At 36.1% G+C, this 15,332-nt stretch overlaps 1 protein-coding gene across 2 annotated transcripts in view; it reads right to left on the bottom strand.

The window, feature by feature from the left end:
- Positions 1-7,917: 7,917 nt before the first annotated feature.
- The window catches only part of RIPK2 (receptor interacting serine/threonine kinase 2), a 29,504-nt gene continuing 22,089 nt past the window's right edge, over positions 7,918-15,332 (bottom strand). For both annotated transcript variants that reach the window (XM_047842621.1, XM_047842622.1), the window contains exons 8-11: positions 11,642-11,731; positions 10,683-10,776; positions 8,881-9,036; positions 7,918-8,282 (exon numbers count right to left, since the gene is read on the bottom strand). In XM_047842621.1, coding sequence (XP_047698577.1) covers positions 7,945-8,282; positions 8,881-9,036; positions 10,683-10,776; positions 11,642-11,731 — 678 coding nt within the window. In that variant the 3' untranslated portion in view covers positions 7,918-7,944. The remainder of the gene's footprint in view (positions 8,283-8,880; positions 9,037-10,682; positions 10,777-11,641; positions 11,732-15,332) is intronic.

Here is a 15,332-nt window from a genome sequence, read left to right as displayed (position 1 = left end):
CCTTACTTTAAAAAAATTATTTCTAAAAATATTGTTTCTAATAACCATTGTTGTTTGTTGCTGTGTATTTTGACAATGTTGCCTGTGAATATTTCCTGTTCTTAAGTATTTATGACTTATATTTGGTCTTCTTAACAATATTTTTGATTTTGCCTATCCCAAATTCAGACCCTGTAGTCAAAATTAAAAAAAGAAAAACAAAACTATTAAGATGTCTTTTGTGAATAAACAATATTTGGATTTCCTCAAATGGCCATCAGGTAACACAGGTTGGCTTTGATGATTAAATGAGACAATTATGCTGAAAAGCTATCGAGAACTGAAAAGCTAGATAAGTTTACTTTTCTCAGGGCTGGAACATTTCCTAGTGGCTACATGTGAAACTGCATAATGTAACTTGGAGCCTCCTCAACAGTCTAGCTTAGTCTCTGAGAACTATATTGTAGGTTAATATTCATGTAATACAGTAGTTTGTATTCGTTTAACTACTTCATAGGTGTTTTTTGTTTGTTTAATTACATATGCCCAGCTTTTGGTCTTACCTTTAAAAACAAAATAGCCATTCATCGATATAATTAAGGTGGACATCAAGATCGTCGCGTACATGAAGATATCCTTCACTCAGCTTTCCTACTTCACACTCATGCAGTGAGTAAATGCTATGGTTCCTATAGAAAGAATGAGTGTAGTGAGTGAAATACAACGTGCTGCTCACATCTGAGGCCTGGGCCCTCACAAGAATCAGGGTTCAGGAAGGACGCTCCACAGGATAAAAGTCCATTGTTTAAAAAAACAAAAATCCTACACTTTCCATTTACACGGTAGTTTTCAAACTTTATCTACTTTTATTTTCCTATCTACCTACAACCCATGGTGAAAGTGGCTTGATGAGTTCGGAAAATGATCCTGAAGTAGAACTTGGTCGCAGCGCCCCCTGCATCTCACCAGGCTTCTCTTCTGCATATGTGGGAAAAGTGGAGTTCACCTGTTGCACCCCTTGGGGAGGACATTCCCACAGAAGACCTCTCTTGTTTGCCTGTCCTCAGACCTTTGCTTGGCTGTTTTCTACAGATGGCATCCTCTACTGTACACGCCCTTGTGTTTGCCAAAATCCAGTGTTGCAAAGTCTATCTTGATAGTGACCTTCTTTAAGAAACTTCTCCTGACCCCCAGTGCAAATGTGATCTCCCTCACTTTTGAAATTTTACAGCACTTGTCTATACTTTTCTAATGGAATGTCATTTTCGCTTATGCTATTCTTTATATGTCTTATGCTATCACTAGGATATATATGCTAATTGTGGAAGACCCTATTTCTATGTCCCCACAGTTTCTAATGTGTAGAAGGTTCATAACTGAATAGAAGGGAACAGAATTAAACTATCAGTCCAGGTTCATGAACTGTTAGTGGGTGATGAACCTGGAGTTACCAGTTATTTTTCATAAAATTTGTAAAATCAATATGAAATAAATGAATGTAACTTTCAGGGAGATGAAGGCCCCAAGTTAAAAAATCTAGTATTATCAGAAATACAAATGACTATTTTCCACAAATAGACTAGTCGTCAGCTAAATTTGAAATATTAGGTTGGCAGGGCTTTAAAATAGCCTACGAAGTCTCCCTGATCAGAGTAAGATTTTATGAGTCTGAAGGGAAAAGTAATATACTCACATATGCAGGCAGTCACGATCCATTTCCCTTCCTCATAAGCGACTCACAATTTGTCCAAAGAGGTGTGATAACAAATTTCATAAATGTGATTGTCTTTATGGCCTGTCTATCCTATTGGCTCAATGAGTAAAGATGACGAAAGTCAGATGAAGACAGTAAATCCACAAAATGCTTCCAAGATGTATGCATAGCTTGTCCTTGACTACTGGGTGGAGCTTTCCATAATATGAAGCCCCAAACAGTGAAAAAAGTCTAGTAATAGCTCAAACATTCAGGAAAAGCCTAAGAACCTCCGTGGGCAATACAAGTGTGCCCGAGCCTCATATATCCCACTATGAGACAGATGCCAGTTAGTACAATATTATGCTTAATTTGGACTTTTTCTTCTTGGTCCTTGTCTTGCTTGTCTTCTGCTGGTTCTCCATTACTGGGTGTGACATGTTTACCACAGCACAAAGAAAAATGACCAGCCATTTTGTGCTGGAACATTCCTGTGGGTTGGTGAAAAGAAAAAAAAAATGATGCTATTCATGAGATGACACAAGAGAATGACAAAAACAACTTTTGACTCAAACGATAATAACGTAAAGAATGGTTGAAGGATATCCAGGAGAAAGTTTTGAAATGGTGTCACTGAGGGAATACACTATGAGTCAATTTTCAGCATGATCCACCCATTCATTTATTCATTTCGAAAAGCAGTTAAAGAACTCAGGAGGCATAGTTCTAGGAACACAAATAAGGCTAGTCCTTGCCCTCAGGGCTCTCAGTCTGCTGCAAAAAGTCAGAACTCAATGAAAAAATCACTTGGGCTGCAATGAGCTCATGAAGGAAGCAGCAACTAACCTGTCTGGGATTTTATGAGAGTGTCCTTATGGTTGGGAATGATGACTCAGTGTCCATGGGGTGCATGAGAGGAAGAGTAAGTGGTATTCCAGGTAAAGTTCACAGCACACGCAAGGCGATGACAAAACAAAAACGCAAACAAAAAAGTAGTCTGGTGTGGCTGAAGTTTAGGGCATAGAGAGGGTGATGCTAGAAGCAGAGCCTGAAAAGCTACATAGCTGCTAACTTAAATGGTTTCTTGCCATCAGGAGATTGGCCTCTCTCCTGTGGATGTTTGGGGGACCCTTGAAGATTAAACAGGTGTGACATGATACATTTCTATTTCAGAAAGGTGGTCTGGCATTGAATGACAGGGCATTTCTTTACAGTAATTTAAAAAAATATTAAATTCCAGCAGTTCAATTTTGAAATCAGGCCATTTCTGTCCACTGTAGTCAAGACATCATCTACTGAACAGTCTCTTAAATGGCTCTCCCTGCTCTAGCCCCTCTCCAGTCATCTTTAGTAATCTTCAAACATATCAACCACAAGACGTCATGTCATTTCTCTGCTTGAATTTATCTAGTGGCTTCCATTACACATATCATGACACCCAAACTCTTCCCCAAAGTCCTGTGTGATTCTGGCCTCTGCCTACTACTTTGGCTTCAGCTCACAGCTCCCTTGTCCTCAGTCACCACCTCCAATAACACTGGCCTCACTCATTCTCATCTTCACCTGCAGACTCCTCCTCTTCCCTAGGGGAAATCTCTCAGAGCTCTCCGTTTTCTACCACAACAAACTCCCTAGGAATGAGAAGTGGGAGTGAAAAGTGGGACGTTTTTCAAGAAGAAACAGTTGCTGGGTTACTATTTTGAAGATCATAGCTTGAAATTTTTCTAGATTTTACTTTGTGTCTACGTCATAGCAACTTCTACTTTTAAAGATATTCCCACTCAAATCTCTCTAAGGGTATTACTTATACCTATTTTAAGGTTGTCTTCTCGTTAGTCTTTAATTTTTATTTTCTTCAGATGTTGAATTTGGGGATTCTTTATACAGCTGGTCTACTTAAATCATGAGATTTTGGTGGGCACAGTGCCTTGCACCTAGATTTCATAAGCAGAGCCTGAACAATACCATATTGTTTCTATGTAAGGACAGGAGACAAGTTCCTTTTTAATATTTAATGTACTCACCCCCCAAACACCCAACAAAAGTATGCTTACATTGAAACACATTTTAGATGAAAAAATAAGCCAATGCTCTAAAAACTGACCTGGAAATAGATACTATTTTGGTTAAACGTGTAGATTACATAGTCTTTTATGATAATGTGTAACACTTTAAGAATATTTCCATTATACTCATTAGTGAGTAGGTGCATAGTTGTACCTAAATAGTGATGATTAGTTGAGCTTTGTCAAGTTAAGGGAGGAAGCCTGTGGCATTCTGCAGACTCTTCCTTGGCCCAGTACCATTCAACATTTTAATTAGTAACTTGGAGGAAATTACAAACAGCAACTTTGTCAAATTTGTGGATGACAAGCTGGGAGATTCCAGATTTAGGAATCAAAACTATACTGAGTGGGTGGAACTAGGAATGAATTTAGAAAAATGAAGAGGGATAAAGGCATAGTCTTATATATGGGCCCCAAACCCAACTCAACTTTGAGTGCAGAAAAGAAGAAGGCAAAACAGCATAGTTACAAAAGACAGAGGATTTTTAGCTCATAGTTAAGTATCAACTCAGCATCATGTGAGTGTTAAAAAATGGGCTTTTAATATATTAGTGACAAGGGAGGACATATCCCAACTGTGCTGGTAAGACCTAAATGGATTAGAAGTAACAGATGCAGTTGTGGGTACCATATGTTAAAAGAAATACAGATCATACCTCTTAAATAGCCATTGAAGGAAGGGATTATTTTAAAGTACAAAAAAAGCCATCAGGAACAGAAGTTACCTGGAAATATATAGAGTTGCCATATGGGTAAGGGAATAGATGTACTCTATGTACTATCCCAATGTTTGGAACCATGACCAATAGATATAAACAATAGGGAAACAGATTTTTAAATCACTGTAGGAAAGAAGTGACCTGTCTGGAGATGAAGCATATTGCCTGAATAGGTAAATGTTTCCCCCCTCATCAATACAAGTTTTTGATCATGAGATACTTATCTATCTAAAGTCTTTATTTGAGGAATTTGAGGCATAACCTTGCATAATTATTCCTTTCAACCTAGACATTCATTAAGTCTAGGACATCAAATTTTAAAAGATTAAGAGTGAAATTGGTAACAAGATTAAAGGCAGCATAATTTTCCAGGAAAAGGTTGAGAAGGGACAGATCAAATAAAAGAATTTTGTTTCTAAAAGAAATCTGGGTGTGTGACTTTGAAAAGAAAAAAAGTCCAGGGAAGGGGAGGAAAAGCAGGAGGTTGTTTGGGAACTGGGCTTGAGAGATGAGAGTACAGAGAAAAAACGCGTTTCTGAAACCAGTGAGAGGTTTTGAGGATGGCTACACATGAAAGATTACTGATTCTCCTGTTCTCCCAATTGGTCATAGTTTTTCATCATAAATTAGGAAATTGAGTTGGGGTGGGGGAGGGTGAACAGAGGATTACCGACAGAAGGGAGATAGAACCCAGCTGCCGCTGCTGGGTACCTCCGCTGCCACGCCCCGGTCTTTTCACCGTGATGCCAGTTTCTCTAGTTATAACTTTCAACGCATCCAGTCTTGCTTCTTGGCTTTCCCCACATCAGCTCTGCTCTTCTGCTGTCGTAATTCAAGTGTCTGATCCCTTCTAAAGTACTTCTTTAAAGAGCTGAGTGATAGATCCAATCAACCGATCTGATTATCATATTTAAGCAATCTTTCCAACATGCAAAACATGTCTAATATTGTTTTGGGAATTCAAGTGGATGCAAAAAAACGCAAAAGTTAAATTTCCTAATCACACCTCAGTTCTGAGACTACACCTCCTGAAGACAAGTGTGGCAGACACAAGGAAAACTGATCTGTGAACTAAAGGGAAATTATCTTATGCATAGTTCTATTTTGTTTCCTAAAAACAAAGGAGCTTGAACTTTAGCACACACATAATGGTCTGGATGGTTTATTGACATAGATTTCTGAACCTTACTACCTGAGATTAGTTCAGGTCTGAGAGAAGGGCCCAGTGAATTTGCCTTTCTCACAAGTTCCAAGTGATGTGAATGCAGCTGTTCTGTGGACTACATTTGTGGGTAAGACTGTTTTAAAACAGATGAACATAAGGGAAACAAAAATAATATAAAAACAGGGAAGGGGACAAAACAGAAGAGACTCATAAACATGGAGAACAAACTGAGGATTAGTGGAGGGGTTGTGGGAGGGGGGACGGGCTAAATGGGTAAGGGGCATTAAGGAATCTACTCCTGAAATCATTGTTGCACTATATGCTAATTTGGATGTAAACTTTAAAAAATAAAAAATTAAATTAAAAAAAGTACAAAGGAATGTCTCTCTCAAAAATAAATAAACATTAAAAAAACCCAAAAACCAAAGTACAAAAAAAAATACACTGCAAGGAATGCCACTTTCAGATTATCTAGTACTATCTAGTTAAAAAAGAGATAATTATAGATTATTAGGTCCCTTCCTTAAGTGACTGAATCTTACTATCATCCTTCGACTACGCTTCAATGATAGCTGGTACACTCACATTCTACCTATAGTTCAGTATTTTGGATTGTCTTGATTATAAAATGAAACTTTATATATTATACATACACAATTAGTACCACTTGTGATATGTGGATCATTTTCAAATAAAATACAATTTAAAAAAAAACTGTAAAATTCTTGCTAAATACTGTTTCTGAAGTTCTGAGACTGAAGCCTATTCCTTTTCTTAACAAGGGGGATTAAAACATGACAGCACAACTGTGACATTCTCCTTTACTTACTTAGAAGGCTCAAGGAGGAACTGAAAGAACTTCTGTACCGTATGACTCAAATGGTATTTGGTGCTGTATCTATGTACTACCTAAAACAATCTCATTGTCTCAACTTATTTCCCAAATTAAATCCTTATCCTAACATTTAAAAATAGGAGATAGGATAACTCATATACTTAATTGGTTTCCATCTTTCCCTAGTAATTTCCATATTTCTCAGAGATACAGTAATGAGGCACCACCAGTTAGTGTCAAGCTCCAAATGGAGATTAAAACACTCATTGTATAATCTTAATAAAATATTTAATTGCCCCAATACCTTCTGGTCATTTAAAAAAGATGTTAACAGGGAAAAAGAGGGAAGAAGGGAGGGGCAGAGAGAGAGGGGGACGGACAGAGGATCTGAAGTGGGCTCTGCATTGATGGCACATAGCCCTATGAGGACCTTCTGATCATTTTGACTCTTACTTTTTTTTATAATACTGTGGGTCTGATACCTCTTGAAAGTCTGTACTTTTGAATTCATCCTGCATCACACTTTTTTCTGACATTGGTAATAAACATTTTCAGAAGAGAGATTATTCCTTGTAAGTTTTCATTTAGTGACATAAGCTGTTAAACATAAAAGTAACTCATGCTCTATTGTTTTGGCTAAATCTGGTGAACAGAATAAGATAAAGATGCAGCCTTGATATTATGCAGCAATTAAAAAGGATGAGTTAGATTTATGTATGATCTGGAAGGCTATACATGATGTACTATTAAGTGCAAAAATTAGTGCCATATAACGTATTAAAATGATAATACTAATGAAAGACCCTTTCCCAAATGAGCATATACTTTACATAGGAGTAGGAAGAAGGGTAAAGAAGGATACACATTATGTTGTTAACTTTGGTTACCTTGGTTGCTGGTTGTGGTTAGAAATGAGGGTGGAAACATGTTGAAAGATACATTGTTTCTTCATGTATTTTGTATTTTACCTTCGAAACATTTTTTTAAAGAGATTCCAATGAATAAGATTTAAAAATGTAATCTGGATAATAAAGTTTAATGAACAACTTTTTTGGAGAGGATTTGAACCTGGGACTATGCATGAGAAATGCTGTACTATCTCTAATTTAAAGGTTACATTTCAAAAAGCCAAACTTTATCTGAGACAAGTAATAAATAATCCAAAAGAAAGTGAATATGAAAATGGCTTCCATGAGAAATGCATGATACCTTAAGACATTGTTATGTACAAGAATGACATTATATTTGAAAACTAATTTCAATTAACCAAAGAGACAAATCGAACTATCTAGCAAAATGCAAACTTTCTACTATATTAATTAAAAAAAAAACCTGTAATGTCACAGGAGAAGACTAATATTTACCTGAGGAAGAAACTCCATTAAAGCTTCTAATACTCATGTGGATTTTGTAAAAACAATATGATAAAGGCAACAGAAATATAAAATACTCTCATAGAATAACTTTTCTCCTTGAAAGAGAGTCACTTACAAGCTTTTATTTTGACATAAATTTAAAGATTGTGATAGAGAAACCACAAGTATTTCCGGGTAAGGCTGAAGACCCATTTGCTTGTTATCTTTCAACTTTTGTACTATAACTCTGGCAAATTCTTCTCCTTGAATGTCAGTGGTGTCCAGTAACTGTCTGACTTTTGAGGTTCTTGTAGGTTTGGTACTAATGAGTTCATAGTCCTCCTTCATGATCAAGTCCCTGGACAGAAGAGCATCCAGCGACTGGTTAAGGCAGGCTTCTGTCATCTGGCTCACAATATCTTCCCTTTTGCTCTGGATCCACTGTTGGGCTATGCCAGGCTGTAATCGCTCTGTAGGAGAGCAAGGGATGACAAATGAGTTGAGGACAGATAGACAGCTATGAAAAAAATTGGATGAAAAAAGAAACAGTAAGGAATAAAACCCAATTTTACCGTGATTAGGCTAATATGAAATACAAGTACTTTGGGGGATGCTGTTAATTTTCAGGAAACATACAGATATTGGGTTCTCTCTTCTTTTCCCTTCAGTTCCCTTCCCAGAAAAAGCCTTTTTATATGCTATAGATCCATAGGAGCAAGCCCCACTCTGTTGCAGATATCTATATCTATATTTCTATAACTATATATATTTAATATAAAAGACACCTGCATATTTTTAAAAAAAACAAAAATAACTCTACCTTTAGCAACATATTAAGTCACACCTCCTCCTGGCAGTCCCTCACTAGATAGGTGTTCATGGAATACCATGTGGGCCTATTATTACATGTCAGCACTCACAGCTTCCAGGATTGGAAGTGCTTTCTTTCTTAAGAAGGTACATATTTATCATGTTGAAGAAATAAAGACAAAACTTCCTGTATGGCAAATCTACTGAACATATAGCTGTGAAGTAAACGGCATCATTTACAAAGTGTTGTATACTTACCTGAATTTCCCTCAGCTGAGAGTGGATTTATTACTGCTAAAGAGCATGGGGCGGTCCTGTGATCACAACAGGTCACCTTTTGAGCTACAGAAATGTGACTATCACAACTGTGATTTACTGGATAGTGATACAGCGTAGAGAAGTCTTGAGTTTTTCCTACAAAACACAGTATCTTCGTTAGGGGCAGAATAGTCCTTAGCTATTCTTATTAGCTAAAATATCAACATCTGGATCATACAGAGTATAGTATTCAATGTCTTTACATTTTCATTGGAATTAAAGCTGGTTCATAAATCTAATCCACAGGTAAATACATTTTAGAACAAAAAGCGTTTATGAAAGTTTTTTTTACCATACTTTTGTGTTTATGTAAATTATAAATTATGGAATTTTACTTCTTCACATAATCCCACATTTCTTCTTCTGTGTCTTCTTTCTCCTTCAGCACGTTAAATGTGTCCTCTAAATCTATTTATGATGTGTGTTTTTCTACACCCTTCTCTGGTAATCCTATTCAATCTCAGGGCTTCAACTGTCACCTCTCTTCCCAAATCTATGTAATTAAATTTTCTGTCTTCGTTGAGCCTTAGTCTTAAATTTTCAACAGCCCACTGGACATCACCCTCATGTGTGCTGCTAAGCACCTCAAATTAAAAACAAAACACTAAAAACTTAATTACACATCTAACTCTAAAATCCGTTTCAACTATTTCTGTTAATAGCACCAATGTTCTCCCAGTCACCAGGCTTGATAACTTGTTCAGTTCTTTCGTCTTCCTTCCTACAAGTGGAGATCTATAAATTCTTTCTTCCCATAAGTGAAGAGCTATAAAGCCCCTCAGTGTGTTCTCCATAACATCCCTTTCACTCTTTCTTCCTTCTTCTACTCTGAGGTCTCATAATCTCTCATGTACTGCAGTAACAGGCCAAAAGTCTAACTGATTGGTTTCCCCACTTCCATTCTCCTTTTCCTTCCAAAATATTCCACATATTCTAGACAGGATGAGTCTTCCTAGAGCAAAAAGTTTTTTATCAAGTCACACCCTTGCTCAAAAATTTGCAATAGTTGCTTCCCACCCAAGAGAAAAAGCCCAAATAGCTTAGCCTAGTGTTAGAAATTGTGATGGTATGATTCTACCCTACTCATCTTTTATCTTTATTAATTCATATCCTCTTCACCAGCTAAACCCAACTACTCACTGTTCTTTGTGTTTTCTTGCTTCTGTGCCTCTATGTTGTTCCTTTTGCCTGGAAGGCCCATCTTTATAACTATAGGTCCAACCTTCAGTCAGAAACAATTTCTTCATGATGACAACATGGTGTAGTGGAGTGACATGAAAATATTTATCAAAAGACCTGGCTTCGAGTCTTGGGTTTGCCAGCTACTAACTATGTGATCCAGGAAGTCTTGATCTTAAAAATCTGTAAAATGAGGAATATCTCCCTCACAAGGTTGTTGTGAAATACTTTGTAAAAACTGTTACTTTTCCAGTGTATTACCATAGCTCTACATCCATATCACTTTCTATCTCTTTACTATGGTTATTTAGAAATATTACTCTTCGCTTAGAAGATATGTTTTTTAGAGTCTAACACAATGCCTTCAATATTTTAATGTATTTGTAGAACATCCCAGTACTATTTTCACATCTTTAGATTCTGACACTTAAAAAAAAAACGAGTCACGACTGCAAATGAAAGACATGTTCCATATAAACCATGACTGCTTACCAATGATACGATCTTAAAAAAAAAAAAAAAAGGAAACCTTGCCAGCAATACTGATTGAAAAGTTTACATACTAGGTAAAAAATCACTGTCTTGAGACGCTGACAGGGACTTTGAGGCTCCAGTAGAACCACTAGTTTTATGGAGCTGAGAGGATCCACACGATTCCTAAAGTAAACAGAGGATAAATGATTTAGATTAATAGAAAATCATTTTAAAAGTTATACGGTTTTAATTTCTAAATAGTTGTTGCTTTTGGTTTACTATAAAAAAGAACAAAACTATTACAATTTATACCTCACAAAATTAAAGAAACACATATATAAAATAATAAGCTTTATATATTCTTAGGAGAAATTATTAACTTGAAATATGAATGCATGCTACTGAAGAAATCTTTCCTTTTAGATGGTCATGCAAATGGCATTTTCCTTCCAGTAATCACTGTAGGAGGTAAGGATAAGGGTGTACATTGGATAATTTACATTTGGATAAATACAATGGTAAAACTATAATCAATGATTTGTCTATATACCACACAGGAATACTGCTCACTGTATAAAACAATGACAGGACAAAAGTTAACGGCAAACAGAAAAGCAAGGACGATGTATGATTCAATGAGATGAACATGGCATGAGAATTAGGAGCACTGGATTTCAAACTGGAGATTGCCATGGGCTACCTAATAAATCCTAAAATCTCCCTAGCTTTAGCTTCCCACATATTAAGGAAGGAATTAAGACTAATGACTTGTTTTTTAATTTAAAATTTTTTTAAATGTTTATTTTTGAGAGAGAGAGATAGAGTGTGAGCATGGGAGGGGCAGAGGGAAAGGGAGATCCAGAATGTGAAGCAGGCTCAGGCTCTGAGCTGTCAGCACAGAGCCCAACGCAGGGCTCAAACCCATGAACCGTGAGGTCATGACCTGAGCCAAAGTCAGAGGCTTAACCGACTGAGCCACCCAGGCACCCCAAGACTTAATGATTTTTCATATTCTTCTCACATTTTGAGTTTATCGACATAATTTTACCTCTTGTGGCTCATGAGTTACAGGTATGTTCAGAGAGGACGCCATTTCCTTCTTGTCGCATAAGTGAATAGTGCTCAAAGTACTCTGTAACTGGAATGAATGCATACATGTACTTTAGTTGGAAGTGATTAGGAAGCTTTATGAATAAAATACAATCTACTTAACATAATTTATGTTTATACAAAACAAAAGGAAAGTAAAGTTACATCATTTGAGGATATATGATCTAAATGTAGACACAGTGTAGTATAGGAGTAATAACTTTATAGAGAAACAAACTTCGAATCCTGCCTCATATTAATTGGTTACCTTGAGCACATTTATCTTTAAAGATTGACTAGTACCTACATGCAGGATCGTTTTAGAGATTAAGTGAGGGAATGAATATAAAGTGTCTGATACAAACTAGGTACTTAATAAATTTCAATTTATGTATGTGTATGTATCTATCCATAATTCTTAAGCATTTACTATATTTTAAGCACTGTGCTTGTAAGTACAGTATTATTTTACAGATAAGAAACTGAGGGCTGGAGTAAGTAAAGGATGCAGAGGGTACTAATGGAATGATGGGGGCTACGTAGCCAATCAGGTCTGGTTTAGAATCTCAGGATACCTAACCATTGGATTTTAGGTGTGAGACTTAATTTCAGTTTACTTATCTGCAAACTGGAGATAAGAATACCTACTTTTCAGGAATACTGTAAGGAGGATTATAAACAAAAAAGCCCTAAGATTACTTAGTTAGCCTTCAATAAATGCTACTAGCTATTAAGCAGATGAGTTACATACATGCTATACCTCTCTATTAAACTCATTTAGTGATTTATTCCCATCTCTATAAAGCAATCTTGGATTAACTGCCATCACTAGTGAGTGATTTAAAAAACAAACCTATCACTATGCTTTTTTTTTTTCTCCAAACCAACATAATGCCAACTGCTCCCATCCCTCCATTATTCATACTTACTACGGTCTTCTCCATTACCGGGTAAGGAATTTTAGAATAAAAGCAACTATTCATCTGTATATATAATCTACCTACCATAGCACTTTGCACAAAGTAGTCCAATGAACATTTGTTAAATACATTTTTATGTGAACTTTTAGAGTTATTCTTTGGGTCTGTCTCTGTTATACAAGGCTTTTCCGTGATTTTAAATTTACTGAAACATTTTTGATAATGCAATATCCTTGAATTAGTAACATTATTTTTCGTAACTAATCAGTTATGATAATTCAAGTTATTTATGAACTAGTAAATCAATCCCTAGAAGGAAATGAAATGGAATATTAAGGAGAAACTCCTTTTGGTTCAGTTGTTATTATTTAATTTATAAGAAAGGCTATCTGTGAAAACATAAATTACGGGACCTGGTTCAAAGAAATGAAAAAAATGTAGGGACCTCAAACGAGTCACCTTAACTGGTGGTCTTTGTTTTCAGAAGTTTCTTGATGAAAAATCTTATTAAATTTGTATTCTATTGTTGGCCCTGCCATTAACTAGCTGCGTAGGGTATTATGTAACTTTCCTATACCTCAGTTACCTCATCCATCAAATCGAAATGATATTCTTTCCCTACTAATTTCACAGAATTGATACAGAATTTCTTTTTAAAAAAATTTTGAGTGAAAACAATATAGCTATTTAAAAACGCCAAAGAAAGTAATGCTTTTTTAGTAATTTAGCAATGCTATCATCAAAGGGTATTCAGGTATTTGAAAATATGTACTTTAAACTATTTTATTTAAAAAAACAAAATTTCTTCTAAAATTTAAGGTTTATTTAATTTTTAAAAATTTATTTGTTTAGAGAAAGACAGAGACAGTGTGAGTGGGGGCGGGGCAGAGAGAGAGAGAGAGAGAGAGAGAGAGAGAGAGAGAGAATGAATGAATATGAATATATCCCAAGCAGGCTCCATGCTACCATGCAGAGCTGGACGTAGGGCTCAAACTCACAGAGATCCAGACCTGAGCTGAAACCAAGAGCTGGACACTTAACTGACTGAGCCACACCCCAAAATTAACCATTTTGAATATAAGTCATAGTATTTAAGTAGTTTGGGGACAAGAAAAAAAAACTGATATGGTTCTCTTCCACTTTACAACCAAGAGAACCAATTCCTCTATTCACCTTTGCTTGGCAGAAGAAGAAAAAGCTGGAAGGAGACAAAGAGAACTGAAAAGATAAAGCAAAAATAAGTATTACAGAAGTCTGTAGCTACTAAGAAGTGGAGACACTGGAATGTGCTAAAAAAGATTGTACCTACTGAGAAGTAGGAAGGTCAGTGAAAAGCTATCAAAAGAATTAAAACACAGTTCTTTAGTGCCTTAAAAAGAGGCACTGATACTGCCTCTTAGTATCAAATTTTCAGTTTGGCTAAAGGTAGTCGTTTTCTTGACACATTTCCCTTTTAAACCAAGGTTATGTCAAAGATACAGCAAATTGGAAGAAGCAATCAAGGTCATGTAGTGATACATAAATTGTAGACTATGCTTGTTCACAACTTAAGACTTTGGTTAATAGCTGATTATTTTTATTATTATATCTCAAATGCAATTTAATGAAACTCAGCACTTGCTGAGCTCAACTATGCTTACTTTGTCCCTAAAGTACTGTATGGTTACTTTTTAATACATTTTGATAAATTTTAAAAAATGTTTATTTATTTTTGAGAGAGAGAGAGAGAGGGAGACAGAGAATCTCAAGCAGGCTCCACGCATTAGCACAGAGCCCAATGTGGGGCTCGAACCCATGAGCCATGAGATCATGACCTGAGATGAAATCAAGAGTTGGATACTCAACCAACTGAGCCACCCAGGCATCCCTCAAATCTATAATATTAAGAAAACGTTTCAGTAATAGGGCCCTTCAATTGTTCTGATCTACAAAAGCCAGAATGAGTCAATAAGACAATTGTTCTAAGTAATTCTTAGCAACAGTTACTTTGATTTATGTAACATGGAGTGATTGAGTGGGAAAACAAACCAAAATAAAGCAATAAAAAATACACATTTTAATCTCAATTAATACAATTCTATAGCTTAACTTTTTATAAATCTAAAAAAAGCCCAAGAACATTGAATAAAAAGAAGTGAAAGAACCCAGATTTCTTTACTCTATATATATTACAACATTAAGGAAGAAATATAGGTTAAAAAAACTCTAGTGACTTAGGGCATTCATTGTACATAACTGGTATTCATTACACATTTTATTTTTTTTTTAAATTTTTTTTTTCAACGTTTATTTATTTTTGGGACAGAGAGAGACAGAGCATGAACGGGGGAGGGGCAGAGAGAGAGGGAGACACAGAATCGGAAACAGGCTCCAGGCTCTGAGCCATCAGCCCAGAGCCCGACGCGGGGCTCGAACTCACGGACCGCGAGATCGTGACCTGGCTGAAGTCGGACGCTTAACCGACTGCGCCACCCAGGCGCCCCTTCTTTTTTTTTTTTTTTTTTTTTTTAAATTTTTTTTTTCAACGCTTATTTATTTTTGGGACAGAGAGAGACAGAGCATGAACGGGGGAGGGGCAGAGAGAGAGGGAGACACAGAATCGGAATCATTACACATTTTAAATTTACATTTGATATATGGGAGTTCTAGAAATGTCTCTGAAATCTAGAATTGGCCATTTGAATGAAATGGAAAAGCTCTTTGGTGACAGAGAAAACAGTATTCATAGTC

The sequence above is a fragment of the Prionailurus viverrinus genome, chromosome F2 (assembly GCF_022837055.1).
Source record: "Prionailurus viverrinus isolate Anna chromosome F2, UM_Priviv_1.0, whole genome shotgun sequence".
Taxonomy (NCBI): domain Eukaryota; kingdom Metazoa; phylum Chordata; class Mammalia; order Carnivora; family Felidae; genus Prionailurus; species Prionailurus viverrinus.
Note: the sequence above shows the minus strand (reverse complement) of the source record. Positions and strands in the feature narration are given on the sequence as shown.